The following is a 14,449-nucleotide window of genomic DNA, read 5'->3' on the forward strand; positions in this document are numbered from 1 at the left end:
GGTTTGGCTCTGCACTTATCTTAAAGATCGATGCGATGTATTTGCAGAGGCAATCTGGTGAGGCTCTGGCTGGCCATTAAGGGGAGGGTGGATAAACAAGGGAACCTGGGAACTCCTAAGGACATTCTAGCAATCCTTTGTGTTGACTTTGTTCTCAGGCACGCTTACCAGGTAGTAGCAAAGAGCAGTGATTGGGACATACGAGGAGGACCAAGGCGGAGACATTGGTCTCACTTTTGAGTGGCACCGAATTAGTCCATGCTTACACTATTTCTGGACTTTCCATTTAACGACTTAAATAAGCCTGAAAATTTAATTCTCTCTTTGTCTTTTAAAACGCACTTGAATTTGGTATCTGGAAATTTTCTTATATATTAGAAAATAATATAACACACACACACAAACTCAGCACGAAACAAAAACTTTCATGCTATCACCTGGTTTTTCAGACCTAAAGAAGTTAAATGGTGTCAAACTGGTATTTAGGAACATTAGACTTGGGATTAGGGACACAGACAGAAGAAGAAGCGGGTCCTCCTAAAGAGTTGTACTAGCCCAAGCAGGAAGCTTCTCCGCACTGTGGCCTGAATTTGCTCACTTTATGTGGCCTCGGTCAGGAGCGGGACAGAAGGGCTCCTATTGGGTGGACCATCACTCGCTTCCAAGGGAAGTTCTTATTTCATCAGGTCTTTACTGGTGGCTTGGTTGTCACCAGTTGATTTCATGACTGTGCTGTTTAAGCAAGGAGGAACTATTTTCTTATGCAGTAGGCTGAGCTTCTGTTTGGTTTTTGCATTTACTTTGATTTGGATCCTGGAATAGGCTGGTAAATGCGATTTCCTTTAGCAAAGTGATGATCTAGTTCGGTTATTTTGTTGTGCCTCCGTGGTGCAGGCTCTAAGGTAGCGAGTCTCATCCTGTGGGTCACGACCCCTTTGGGGGTTGAACGACCCTTTCACAGGGGTCGCCTGAGACCATCGGAAAACATAAATATTTTCACAATATATAATTGCATATTGTTTTGTGATTCATCACTATGCTTTGATTATGTTTAATTATGTCCAATTTGTAACAATGAAAATACATCCTGCATATCAGATATTTACATTATGATTCATCACAGTAGCAAAATTAGTTATGAAGTAGCAAAGAAAATAATTTTATGGTTGGGAGGTTACCACAACATGAGGAAGTGTGTTAGAGGGTCGCGGCATGAGGAAGGTTGAGAACCACTGCGCTAAGGTCTCACATCCTTGCTCCAGGACAGGGGCATTCATGTAAGCCCTTTTTCATATTTTCCATCTTCTCTTCTCCATTTTGTTTCATTTTATCAATATCTTTACCCCTAATATTCTCTTTTGGTAATGCCCCTGAGCATCAACACCTGTCTAAGCAATACAAATTTGTGTGTGTCCATCTTCCATATCTTCTTTGCCTACCATAAACAGATCAAAACTGTCACCATAACTTCCATCTAGTTACCCTCTATGGGGCATCCCCTAAGTTCGCTGTATCATTTCTTACAATTCCCAAGTGCCCTTTTGCACGGTATCATAGATTGGAAGGCTTTGACTAAATTACTCAACTCTTTTGGTCCTCAATTTCCTCATTTCTCAAATAGAAGCAATGGATAGCAGAGCTGAATCTGGGAACCTGGAATATATTTCTCCAAACTGGTGTGCTTCCTACTGAAATGGCTCGATTCCCTTTATGTATGCCAGGTGCTAAGCCACATAGTGCTCAAGAAAGCTAGCTGCCTTCAGATCTCTGATGAAATGGTTTATCAATGACTGATGCCAGCTGGCTCAAGGACAATCCCCATCTGAGCATTTCTTTGAAAGAGGCACGAGAGAGAGAGAGAGAGAGAGAGAGAGAGAGAGAGAGAGAGAGAGAGAGAGAGAGAGAGAAGAAAGGATCATATATCCATGAAAAATGACAAAGGCAACACCTATCCCTTCATAATCAATCAAAGCTTCTTAGAACACACTGGTCTATTCCACCTGTCTTCTCAAGGAAACATCCAGAAGTCATTACACTTTTAGAGAAAAACCAAAAAGTGTGCTAAATAAAAATGCACATATGATTTAATGCCTAGGAAAGTAACTTGTCCAACACTTGAATTCTCATCCACACTTGAAAAAATTATAAGGTGGATTTCAGGGGGAAAATCAATAAGATTTTCAGAGGAAGGGTAATTGTAAATGTGCATAACCAAAGGTCTGGTGTAAGGGTTTCCTTCTCTGGGCACTCAGCAGAGCTGTGAGAAGATATAACCCATTTTTCTTGGGAAAAATTGCAGGTGTAGATAATAATTTGTAGAGAATAATAGGAAGTTGAGTTCAGGGGTAAGAAAGGTCAGATGCAAATCACATGGGTTTCCTGTTACCTGTCCTCCAATTGCAGTTCACTAGGAAATGGGGTTCAATACGGCATTCCTTGGTGTCTCTGGAGAAAATTATAGAGGCTGGTCCTCTGCCAGGTGAGAAAGCAGCAGCTGAAAGAAGGCGTGTGTACTAGGAGGTGGGTCATGGGGTGATTTGGGATTGTTGTTAATAAGACTTTTATAGGAGGCTCTAATGCCATCTTGGAAGGCTAAGGGTCACAGGAATAGATTGTGGGCTTATTGAAAGGAAATTGACAAGTTCTCCGTACTAGAGGGGGAAACGCCAATATTGATTGAGTGGCTGAGAAGAATCCTATTTTAGGCCTATTTGTCTGGAATAATTCAGAAACTTGAATTATGATGCATCTACCAGTTAAAAGACCAATCATTTTAACTGAATGAACAAAGGAGACCATCACCACCAACTTATTGATCACCTCTATGGAGATGGACAATCTTTTGAAGTTGAAAGGATGGAAAAGGGAGTAAAAGGAATGGCTGTTGGAGGCCATTAAGACTCAACCTTGAAGCGACTGAGCATTCTCATGACCGATGTGCCAGTGTTGCTGATTTCTTCTGTGACTTCACATTTTGAACAGACGGTCAAAAACAAGAAAGCATGCAAGGTCTGGGAAAACAGGTTGTTTAATTTTCTCAAGGATGCCTGGCTTGGCAGAAGATAGAGTTGCTATGTGTATCAAATGTACTTGCTTAACAATGAGATAGTTAACCCAGGTTGCTTCTGCATGGATAAAAGGTGTATGTGGAATAAACTCGGGGCTTCAGTATTCAGTTTGTTCTCCCAATATTTTTTCTCTCTCTTATTTCCTTAATCCTCACTCCCCCTTCCAGGACAGTTCAACTTGTCGGTAGGCTCCGACAAATGGCAGAGGGAAAGAAAAACACACACACAATTCCAGAAAATAGTGGCGATGGGGAGAACATGGATCATCACACAAACAGGGGAGGTACTCTGAAGTCAGTGGAGATTACTAGACACCAAATTAGGCCAGAGTAACACTGTAGGGGTACAAGAATTAATGCTTTGTTCCAAAATGTATCATCATACCTTTCCCAAAAATAACGTGCATTTCTTCTCATTTGATTCCACTGGCACGCTTGGTATAGAAGTTTTGCGATGTGTTGGGTTCATTTTCTGTGTATTGTTGAACTGTGTTGGACAGTTTTTCGTGTTAATGTCCACAGATCTATCTAATTCAGAATAAACACTAGAGTATTCCATCGTATAAATCAGAGGTTCTCAACCTTCCTAAGGCTGCAATCCTTTAACATAGCTCCTCATATTTTGGGGACCCCCCCACAACCATAAAATTATTTTTGTTGCTACTTCATAACTGTAATTTTGTTACTGCTATGAATCGGGCAACCCCTGCAAAAGGGTCATTTGATGCCCAAAGGGGTCACGACCCTCAGGTTGAGAACCATTGGTCTAAATACACCGATAAGTTTAGTTGAGGCAGTGAGTTCTTCCATGTTGATCTTCTAACCAAAGTCTGTAACTCCCACCAAATGATCTTTCCCCTCATGGGTCTGGTCAGAAGGTGGAGGGAGATACTGATAGGATTCATCTGCAATTGGTGATAGATTCCCTGGCATGCCTACCTGCTGTGTATAAAACTAGCCACCTGAGCAGGAGGAGGCATCTAATTACCAGCCAGATCCAAGAGTTGAGCACATCCTCCGAGCAGGGGACTTCCTGGATCCAGAGGACAGCTACATCACCAGAGAAGCAGCAGCACCAGGAGCCAGAGCATGGAACAGAGTGATGGGGTTCCCGCCCCATGGAGCAAGTAAAGCTGAGGCTTTGTGCAAGAGGCTGACTTGCTGGATTGGGCGCATCGAGGCAATGAATTCAGGAAGGTGGGGTTGCTACTCACAGATTTAGAGATAGTACCTTGCACTGAGGCTTACTGGAATAGGGTGCCTGTGGGCACTGACTTCATGGATCTGGGTTTGCTGATCCACAGAGCTCAAGCTGAATGCCTGCAGGGTGCGGCTTAAAGCAGAGTGACACACCCTTTGGGCATCTGTCAGCAGACTAGATGGAACTTTGTCATGTGGCCTGATAAACAGCTCAACCCTGAGCATTTCTCGCTAGCTTTACCACTTGTTGACTTCCTTAATAAGCCTCTAATCGTGAATTTGGCCTGTGAGGTCTGTGTAGCCACTGAAATGGTTTATACCTAGAGATCAAGGAGCGAATACAAACTATGACTTCGCGTTCCCTAAAATAAATTCTCTTGTACATGTTTCTTTGTGCAGATGTAGTTAAGATCACCAGCTTACAAACAAGAACTTAAGGAGCTGAAGATCAGAGACTAAGAAACCGCAACTTCCCTTCCTCCTTTTCAACCCAGATTCCGTAGAAACCCTTGCCAACTGCTGGGACTCACCTGCTCCAGATGTTCAGCTGAGCTTTTGCCCTCTCCCGTCGGGTCTTGATAGGGTAAGACAAAGAGCTCGGCAGCAGTGGGCAGACCGGGAAGCACCGCCACCAAGATGTGCTGGCCTGGGACTCCTGTGGCCTGGGGATGAGACAGAGGCTCAAGTAAATCCTAAAGGCATGATGAGAAGGGCCCAGGTGTTCGTCACGGGGCCATGAGCTGCAAGGAAGACAGCTGGGCGAGGTTGAAGGCAGAGCCCTGAGCACACGGCAGAAAGGCGCTGCTGGAAGCAGTCCTCTAGAGGGTGGCTCTGCAGGCAGACTCGGAAGCCGAGTTCCAGCTCCACCGACATGAGACCTTCCAACAAACAAGTCAAAAGGCAAACCAAAAAGGTTCTTCTTTGGCTACCTGCACCTTTCTTCTAGAGTTAGGTGAGCAGAAGCTGTCCTTTCCTAGACCTAGCTTAAAGTCTTCTCTTTACCTTGACATCACACTTCCCTCATGTATCATTTATAATCAGTGTGTGCTCGCTTCATGAGTTGGCATCCACATCAATCATTCTATCAGAACTTGTTTAAATAGCCACTGCTATGATCCTGATTTCATTATTACACTCTCTTCCCTGAAGATATACAATAATCTTTTCATTTCCGAGAGACCTGCTACTCCTTCCAGATTTGTCTTCTTATAGACCAACACCGATCACGTGTCCCTGTTAAAAATTCTTGCCAGGGAATAAACAATCTGGAGAAGAAAACAATGGGACCGACGGTCGCAGGAAGGCAGGGGAGAGAGGGAGGCAGGGGAAAGGAAGTTAACAAACCCAGGGGCAAGGGAACGACAAGTGATCCCAAATTGGTGATGAGGTGGGTGTAAGAAGCCTGGTAGGGCTTGGTCAAGGGCAATGTAACCGAGAGGAATTACTGAAACCCAAATGAAGACTGAGCATGAGAGTGGGAAAAGAGGAAAGTAAAAGGAAATAGAGGAATGAACTAGGAGGCAAAGGACATTCATAGAAGTCTAAATACAGGCATGTACATATGTAAATGTATTTATATGTGATGATGGGGAAATAGATCTATGTGCATATATTTATAGGTTTAGTATTAAGGTAGCAGATGGACATCGGGCCTCTACTCAAGTACTCCCTCAATGCAATAACACTTTGTTCTATTAAACTGGAATTCCATGATGCTTATCTTGCCAACATCACGAAGACAAAGCGGGTGCATATGCACATATGGTTAAGAAAGCTGATGGTGTCTAGCTATCAAAAGATATAGCATCTGGGGTCTTTAAGGCTAGAAGATAAACAAGGGACCATCTAACTGAGAAGCAACAAAGCCCACATGGAAGAAGCCCACCAGCCTGTGAGATCATGAGGTGTTGATGGGATCAGATATTAGGCTTCAAAGAAAACATATCATTGTGAATGAAGGGGAGTATAGAGTGGGGACCCAAAGCCTATCTGTAGACAATTGGACATCCCATAACAGAAGCGTTGTGGGGAGAAGACAAGCCATCCAGGGTGCCGTGCAGCAACAATGAAACATACAACTTTCCTCCAGTTCTGTAAAGCTTCCTCTCCCCCACTATCATGATCCTAATTCTACCTTACAAATCCAGCTAGACCAAAGGATGTACACTGGTACAGATAGGAACTGGAAACAGGGAATCCAGGACAGATGAACCCCTCAGGACCAGTGGTGAGAGTGGCAATACCGGGAAGGTGGAGGGAAGGTAGAGTAGAAAGGGGGATTGGATCTACATATAACTCCCTCCCTGAGAGACAGACAACAGAAAAGTGGGTGGAGGGAGACATCAGACAATGTAAGACATAACAAAATAATAATAATTTATAAATTATCAAGGGTTTGTGAGGTGGGGGTTGGTAGGGGGAAATGAGGAACTGATACCAAGGGTTCAAGTAGAAAGCAAATATTTTGAGAATGATGATGGCAACAAATGTACAAATGTGCTTGACACATGGATGGATGGATGGATTGTGATAAGAGTTGTATGAGCCGTCAATAAAACGATTTTAAGAATAAATAAATAAAAATTCTTGTCAGAACAAACCCTTTACTAAATGGATTATGTATATATTCAAGCCCTTCTGCAATACGATCCCACGCTCTCTCTAGCCAAAGCACACAAAATTCACATAGACAGCCTCTACGGGAGCTGAAGGGAATAACGCACAATTTCTAAGTAGTTCAGTGTTTTCCTGCGTATGGTTTCATGTATACCATCTCTACCAAGAACACTTTGTGTTTACATTGATAGAACCCTACTTATACTTTAAGACTCTTCTTAAAGTGTCCTTATTTCAGTACATTTTTCATGATTTCGCACCTAGGTGTTTGTCTCTGAACACCACTCTTGCAACTTTTAGGAGTAAATGGTGGCAAGAAATATCATGGGCTGGGCCTTTACTATGTAGCATTCTTTCATACAACCCCCACAAAATCCTTTGAGAAGAGATATTGCTCTGTCTAGCATGCAAGGAAAGACACTGCAGAAGGTAGGGGCTTCAGGGAGCTGACACTGCTTAGTATAAGCAGGTCTCTTACGGAGTGCTCTTGAAATCACCTATAGGAGTAAGAGAGGGAGAAGAGAAGTTACCAATGAAAGTCTGAGAGTAGTCTTGGGGAGCTCCTGAGCCCACTGAAGTGGATTGAAGTTGAGATGAGATGGTTAAACCTTTATATAACTGCTTCAGACCAATACTGGGCATGGGAAACCTGAGAAAGAGGCCTGACGTGGAACAAGGTGATTCACTGCAGTTAAGACAACTCATGAAGGAACTATGACTGGAACCTCTGCCCTTAACACCTCACTCCCAAGAGCTGGGAAAAGGCCCACCTGACTAGGAATCTGTTCCCTCCTTAGGATTCCTAGTGAGGCTGAGTTTGAAAGCCTGGTCTGACTATCAAGCCCTCTATCTAACCCTATCCCTCCCTTCTTCTGATACTGACCGTACACCAGCTCCTATCATGTGTGTTTGTGCACCTACGAATTTTAAATTTGGTGACTTAGTCTGAATCAACTTAATGATTCAGAAAAGGTTCAAGAAACATTTACTAAATGACAATTGTGTCAACATGACCCTACCTACAACCACGAGAGCCCTGGAAATTTCACTGGGATGAAAGGCACTGCATTTTCTGTTGATGTTGAATTAATTTCCCATCCTTTAGCATGGAGAAACAGCTGCAAATTTCCATCAGTAATTGGAATGGGGAATGTTTAAAGTATGAATCTAGGACAATCGGGAGTTGTCAAAAATGAAACGCATAAAGATTGACATCCTAGGTAATGGTGAGCTGAAATTGAATGGCCTTGGCCACTTTGAATTGAACAAACATATGGTCCATTGGGGTCATGTTCACCATCAAAAAGAACATTTCCATATCTATCTGGAAGAACAATGCTGTCAACAATAGGATACTATCCATACCCCTATTACAAAAAAAAAAAGGCCAGTTAATATCCAAAGCACTAATGCCTAAAATAAAAGAATTTAAAACTTTTAGTTCTTCAGTTAGAAGTTGAGCAAACATATAATCAAGATACATGGAGAATTACTGGTGACTGCAATGTGAAGTTGGAAATTAATAAAAGGGATCAGAAAACACAGACTTAATGACAGAAAGAAGGCTGATAATCACGATTGAGTTTTTCTCAAGACCAATGACTCACTCATTGCAAATACTATTTTTCAATAATATAAATTGTGACTACACACAGGGACATCATAAAATGGAATATGGAATAATCAAATTAACTACATCTATGGAAAAGGATGATGCATAAGCTCAATACAATCCATTAGAACAAGACCAGGGACCACATCACTGCTCATATGGACATTCAAGTTGAAGCTGAATAAAACTAAAACAGGTCTCCAAGAGCCAAAGTACAACCTTGAGTATATCTTATCTACATTCCAGATCTTTGAACATCAATGACCAAAGGCCAGATGAGTTGAGGGATGACATCATTATTCATGAAGCAAGAAAGCAAGCACAAGGTCATTAAAAAGATAGACAAAAGTAAAAGAACAAAATGTCAGAAATTACTCTGAAACTTGCTGTTACTCTGGGTGGACTAGAGGAACAAATTCATAGACAGTCATATGTGTATACGAAAGAGCTTTACATAAAAGAGTAATTGTATATTAAGAAAACATCCCAGCCCAATCCAGTTCAAGACTATAAATCTGATAATCTCTAAATTCCTCTTCAGACTGATATAGCACATGCAATGACACTGAGTGCAGGAAGATCACAGGCCACTGGGTGGAAAGTCTTGTAGACCCAGTGGTGGTGGAAGCATCTCAGTGCTGGCTTGGGTCTCCACTTGGCTCCTCCAGCTCCAAGACTCTGACTGTCATCAGCATAGCTCCATGTGGCTTGTCAACAGGAATGTCAAGCAGAGAGTGTGTGTATGTCCCACCTTCAGGGAGGAAGATGGGCGTTCCCAGAATCCTTAGGAGATGACCATGTCCACACAGAGGCCTCACTAACTGTGACCTGATGGACAAGCTAGACTCTATCCTTTCACAAGCTAACAGGAGATTGCTCTTGAACGTAAGAGTAGCTAAAGCAAATGGAAGAGATAATAAAATAACAGCTAAACACAAGATTTCAAAGGCTAGCTTGAGAAAACAAAGTGCTATAATGAAATGTGTAAGAAATTGTGTGTGTAAAACTTTGGACTAGAAGAAGATGCTCAGCATTTCTCAAGCTGATAGAACTGAAAAATAATTTAAGCCTGAAGTAGCAATATTAACGGATTCTATGAGCAAATTATTGAGAAAAGTAGAAAACATACAAAATGCTAGTAATACACAGTCATTGTGACAAAAAGAAATAGTTGATATTTAACCACTTTGGAAGACAGCACATCACCATGAATGGCTTCTATTGAAGGAAGAAGTGCAAGATGCCCTGATGGCTTTGTTGAAAACCAAAGCTCCACAAGTGGAGGGTGTCACAATTGAGAGTGAGTGCTAGAATTGAGTGCTAGAGAGAATACAGAAGCACCCATTCACCCTCGCCATGGTCTTTTAAATTATTTCACATGCATGTGAAAGCTAGAAAATGAAAAGAGAAGATTGAAGAAAAATTGAGATATTTGAACTTAGGTATTGGCAAAGAATATTCAATATAACAAGGACTGCCTGAAACTCAAGTACTTCTTCCTAGGAAAATATGTAGCCAGAATAACTCTTGGAAGCCAGGATGATACGATCTCATGTTATAGATACACATTGGTCAAGTCATGAAGAGGGAGCACCCCCAGAGAAGAACATCACCGTTGTTAAAGCTGAAGGTCATCCACAGGATGGACAGAGATAGGGACTCAACAGTGAGTGCAAACATTGGACGGATGGCACAGGCTATGGCCTTTGTTTGTACACATGGTGTGGTAGTTACATAATCACATGTCAATTTGAGGGTACTAAGAGGGAAGGGGTGGAGTCTAGCCTTTCAATCAGGTCACAGCCTGATGATGTCTCCTTGTGGGTGAGGCCTTCTCATGAGGATTCTGGGAATTTCCTCTCTTTCTACCTGGAAGCGGACCCTACACTGTGTGTCTGCTTCACTTTCCTGTGTACAAGTCATGTGGAGCCACACTGAGACATTCGAGAGCCCTGAAGATGGATCCACCACCACTGGATCCATAAGATCTTACATCCACTGGCCTGTAATCTTTCTCTATTTTGTATCATTGCATGTGCTGTGTGAGTGTGAGCAACTTATGGACTAGTATCAGAATAATGAGTTAATATCAGAATTACGGACTTGATCTGGACTGGGCTGGGCTGTTTGCTTAAAATACAATCACTCTTTGATCTAAAGCTCTTTCTTTTACATATATGATTGTCTCTGGATTTCTTTTCCCAGTCAACCCGGCCTTACACTCATGGTCATTATCAGCCAAAACCAACTTGCAACATTACCAAAAGCATGCAAATATCATACAAAAAAAACCCTATAGTCACTCATAGTTTTTACATACAAGGTCCAATCAGCATAATGCCATAAATATAATGAACAAGGGTGGAAGTCTAAGGGAGATCAAGGTCCCATCAGATTAAATTATGACATAACGCTGAAGAGTTGATACACCCATACTTAATAAAATAAAAACAGACTATTTGTTGTTTCCAACTCATAGAGACCCTATATATCAGGGAAGAACCATCCCAAAGGTTTCTGAGATTGTAAGAACTGTATGGGAGTAGAAAGCCTCATCTTTCTCCTGAGGATTGGCTAGTGGTTTCAAGGTGCTGACCTTTCAGTTAGCAGCCAGATGTGTAATCACTATGCCAGAGAGGTAATCACTAATGTAATCACTATGATAGAGAGGTGAATTTCTGGTCTTACCAGCTGAAAAAAAAATTCTTCTAGTTATCCTTAGAAACTGGAACACCTAAAAAGGCATTGGCCAGATCAATAGCTGCTTATCAGGAACATAGAGATATTAATTTTCTCAAGCAATAAAACCACATCTGGAACAGTAGTTGTATTAATAGTCACCTCCTGGTTAAGTTTACAATAAACCACTGTCATTCTCCAAAATTGATCTGGCTTTCCACCCCACCCCCCACCCCCCTACAAGACAGTAGGAAAGTTAAAATGGGAATATGGTGGGGATCATTACTCCTGTACTCTGAAAGTTCTTCATGGAGGCACTAATCCCTGCAATGCCTACAGGAATGAAGTATTGCTTTCAGGTTTCTATTTTCCTAGATGGAGTATTTCTAATGGCTTCCTCTTGGCTTTTTAATATTTATTCACCTTTACTCCACCTATTGAAGATCCCATGTGTGGGTTCTACCAGTTGTTGTGTATATTTGTCCCAAGTATGCATTCTGCACAAGAAAGATCACAGCAGGATGAGTTCTAGGGTGTACTGGATCAATTTTGAGACAAACTTGAGTTATAAATCTAGAATCTGATCTCCATTACACTCCACTCTGATTGGTGGGCTACCCTGACATTTTGGGTCTACAGGAATTCGTGTCAGTTCAGAGAAAGTATTAAGTCATATCCCAAGTCATTAGATCACATCATAAAGTATGGTCACATCATGTATAACTACCACATTGCATATAACTGCCAAACTATATATTGCATAAATGCCAGTTCTGAACTAAATTCATTTGAAGAAAATGGGTAGGAAGAAAGTTAGAAATAAGCTAACTCCAAGTTGTATCTTTCATGGGTTCACTAGGGTACTCTTGACCATGTGGGGCCACGGATTTAAGGAAGTGGCAGTGCATTTAAATATCAAATAGTTACTGGTTTCAAGGACAGAACATGACACTGGGAACTAAGGGCTGAGTCAGTTGCCTCTTGGGATTTGGAAATCAGGGAGCCATGGACACGAGAGGGAATTCATGTAACCATTCTCACTGCCCTGTCATGAAGGGTCATTTACTCTATACTGTGCTGTGTTTGCTAGGCATCAGCCTACAAACATTGATGATTTCCAGCCTGCTGGGCAGCTGGTGAAAAGGTGAAGACTCAGAGCAGCTGATCCCTGGATAAAAAGTGTGGAGAATATCAGCTTGGAAGCCTAGTTATTGATGAGCTGGCGCCTGGTTGATATATCACCTGGGAGAGTTGGACCACCACCTGGGAGATCTACAGGGATGTGAATCTCCAGAATGCTGCACACTGAAGGAGGTTGGCATTGGGTTCAATGAAGGTATACGTCATCTCTCTTAGACAGCAGAGGAGATAAACGCCTGGGATAAACAGCTGTGAGGACAGGAGGGCTCATTCCAATTGGGCCAATATTTTAGCAGCTAGGCCTCCCTGGTGGTCAAAGTGTTTAGTCACTGGTCATGACAAGGATGCTGAGAGAGGCATGGAGATGGTGAGATGTCAGTTACCCAATGACATGTGATATGTTCTTCAGCCCCAGTGTTACTCCATGTGCCCCTGTTATTCCTTGTGACACTGAAAAAAGATGGTCCCAGAGTGGAGTGGTTTAAAAACCAAAATCAAGATTTCAACCGAGATGGTCTGAGTTCAGAGTCTGCTTGTTCACTGTATGGCTTTGGGCATGCAACTTAATGTCTCTATGTTCAAATTCCTCACCTATGGAATGGGCATCAACTTTATAAGCCTATATTAGAGAGGAAAGGTATGAAAAATTCAAATCACTGAGCAGAATGCCTGGAACATTGTAAATTCTAAATTCAAGCCAGTACAGGTGTGGTAGTTACATAATTTGTCAATTTGAGGATTAAGAATGTAGGAGTGGAGTCTAGCCTGGCAATCAAGATATAGCCAATGAGGCCTCTCTGTGGGCGTGGCCTTCTCCAGAGGATTCTGGGAACTCCCATATATTCTCTTTGGAGGTGGGAAACACTCACTCTCTCTCTCAGTTCACTCCCTGCAAGACATTCCTGAGGAGAAGCCTCATGGACCTACTTATGAAGTCCTGGGAGGAGGAGAAACCACATGGAGACCCCTGCCAGCACTGAGATGCTTACAATGCCACTGGATCCACAAGACTTCCCACCCACCGGCCTGTGATCTTCCTGTATTCTATGTCATTGCATGTGTTTTATGAGTCTGAAGAGAACTTTAAAAATTGGTATAGAACATATGGGCTAATGTTGGACTTCTGGACTGGGCTGGGATGTTTTCTCAATGTTCAATTGCTCTTGTAAATAAACCTCTTTCTTATACACATTTGAGTATCTCTATGAATTTGTTTCTCTAGTCAACCCAGACTAACCCAACAAGAAATACAACAGTTCTGAAGAGGTGGACAACCAGCCTTTTGCCAAGAGACTGAGCTGAGAACCTATTTTTGGAGCAAGAATTATCTAAGTACCTGCTTTTCCTCATCTCTTAACGTCATGTGGCATCATCTACTGGGTGCCACCAGGGGAAGAGATTGTACTGAAAACTCTATATTTCCTTTTGGATTAAAAAATATACCTTGGGGAGATGTAGCTTTTCTATCATTTCTTTACTTTGGAGTAATAAGCCTGAGAATGCCCATGGGTGGCTGCTCTAACCCATTGCTTGTTCATGAAATTGGAGTGTACCTCAATATATATTTAAGACTTGCTTAGAAGAAAGGGCCTTCTCAAATTTTCGGTGAGCGTTTCTCTGAGGTTAGGCCACACATCCTTTGTTTTCTACTAGAATGTGTGTATATGAAATTTGGACATGGATTTAAAAATTATAGATGTTCCACCTCTTAGACATGAGGTTTTGAAACCCTAATTCTCAGCTGCTTTATTAGATGAGGAGAATGTGCTTCCCTTTTGAAGCTCACAGGAGAGAGGCGTTCTCAAAAGAACTGGCACACAGAAACATGGCCGGTGACATCCCCGAGGTTTCTCGGTGGTAGCTGCATAGTTTGTAAAGCTGGATGTCCTCGATGCTCTTATGAATTGTACTCAGCCCCGAATACCTTTACCCTTCATTAGTATATCCTACCCCTGACCTTACTAATGACCTGATGGTAGATTTTCCTATAAAAGTGTCATAAATGTCTATTTTTCCCCTTACTCTCCAGGCAGAAAGAGCATCACAGAGGGTAAGGCATAGGGACCGATGACATGGTGCATGCCCACCACGGCGCCAGTGCTAAGTCTGCATCTGTGGGGTTCCACAATGAAGGT

General features: G+C 42.2%; 1 protein-coding gene across 4 annotated transcripts in view; it reads right to left on the minus strand.

The window, feature by feature from the left end:
- Positions 1–14,449, minus strand: part of SORCS1 (sortilin related VPS10 domain containing receptor 1) — a 630,965-nt gene that overhangs the window by 37,701 nt on the left and 578,815 nt on the right. For all 4 annotated transcript variants that reach the window (XM_075534299.1, XM_075534300.1, XM_075534302.1 and 1 more), the window contains exon 23: positions 4,798–4,929. In XM_075534299.1, the coding sequence (XP_075390414.1) occupies positions 4,798–4,929 (132 nt within the window). The remainder of the gene's footprint in view (positions 1–4,797; positions 4,930–14,449) is intronic.

The sequence above is a fragment of the Tenrec ecaudatus genome, chromosome 16 (assembly GCF_050624435.1).
Source record: "Tenrec ecaudatus isolate mTenEca1 chromosome 16, mTenEca1.hap1, whole genome shotgun sequence".
Taxonomy (NCBI): domain Eukaryota; kingdom Metazoa; phylum Chordata; class Mammalia; order Afrosoricida; family Tenrecidae; genus Tenrec; species Tenrec ecaudatus.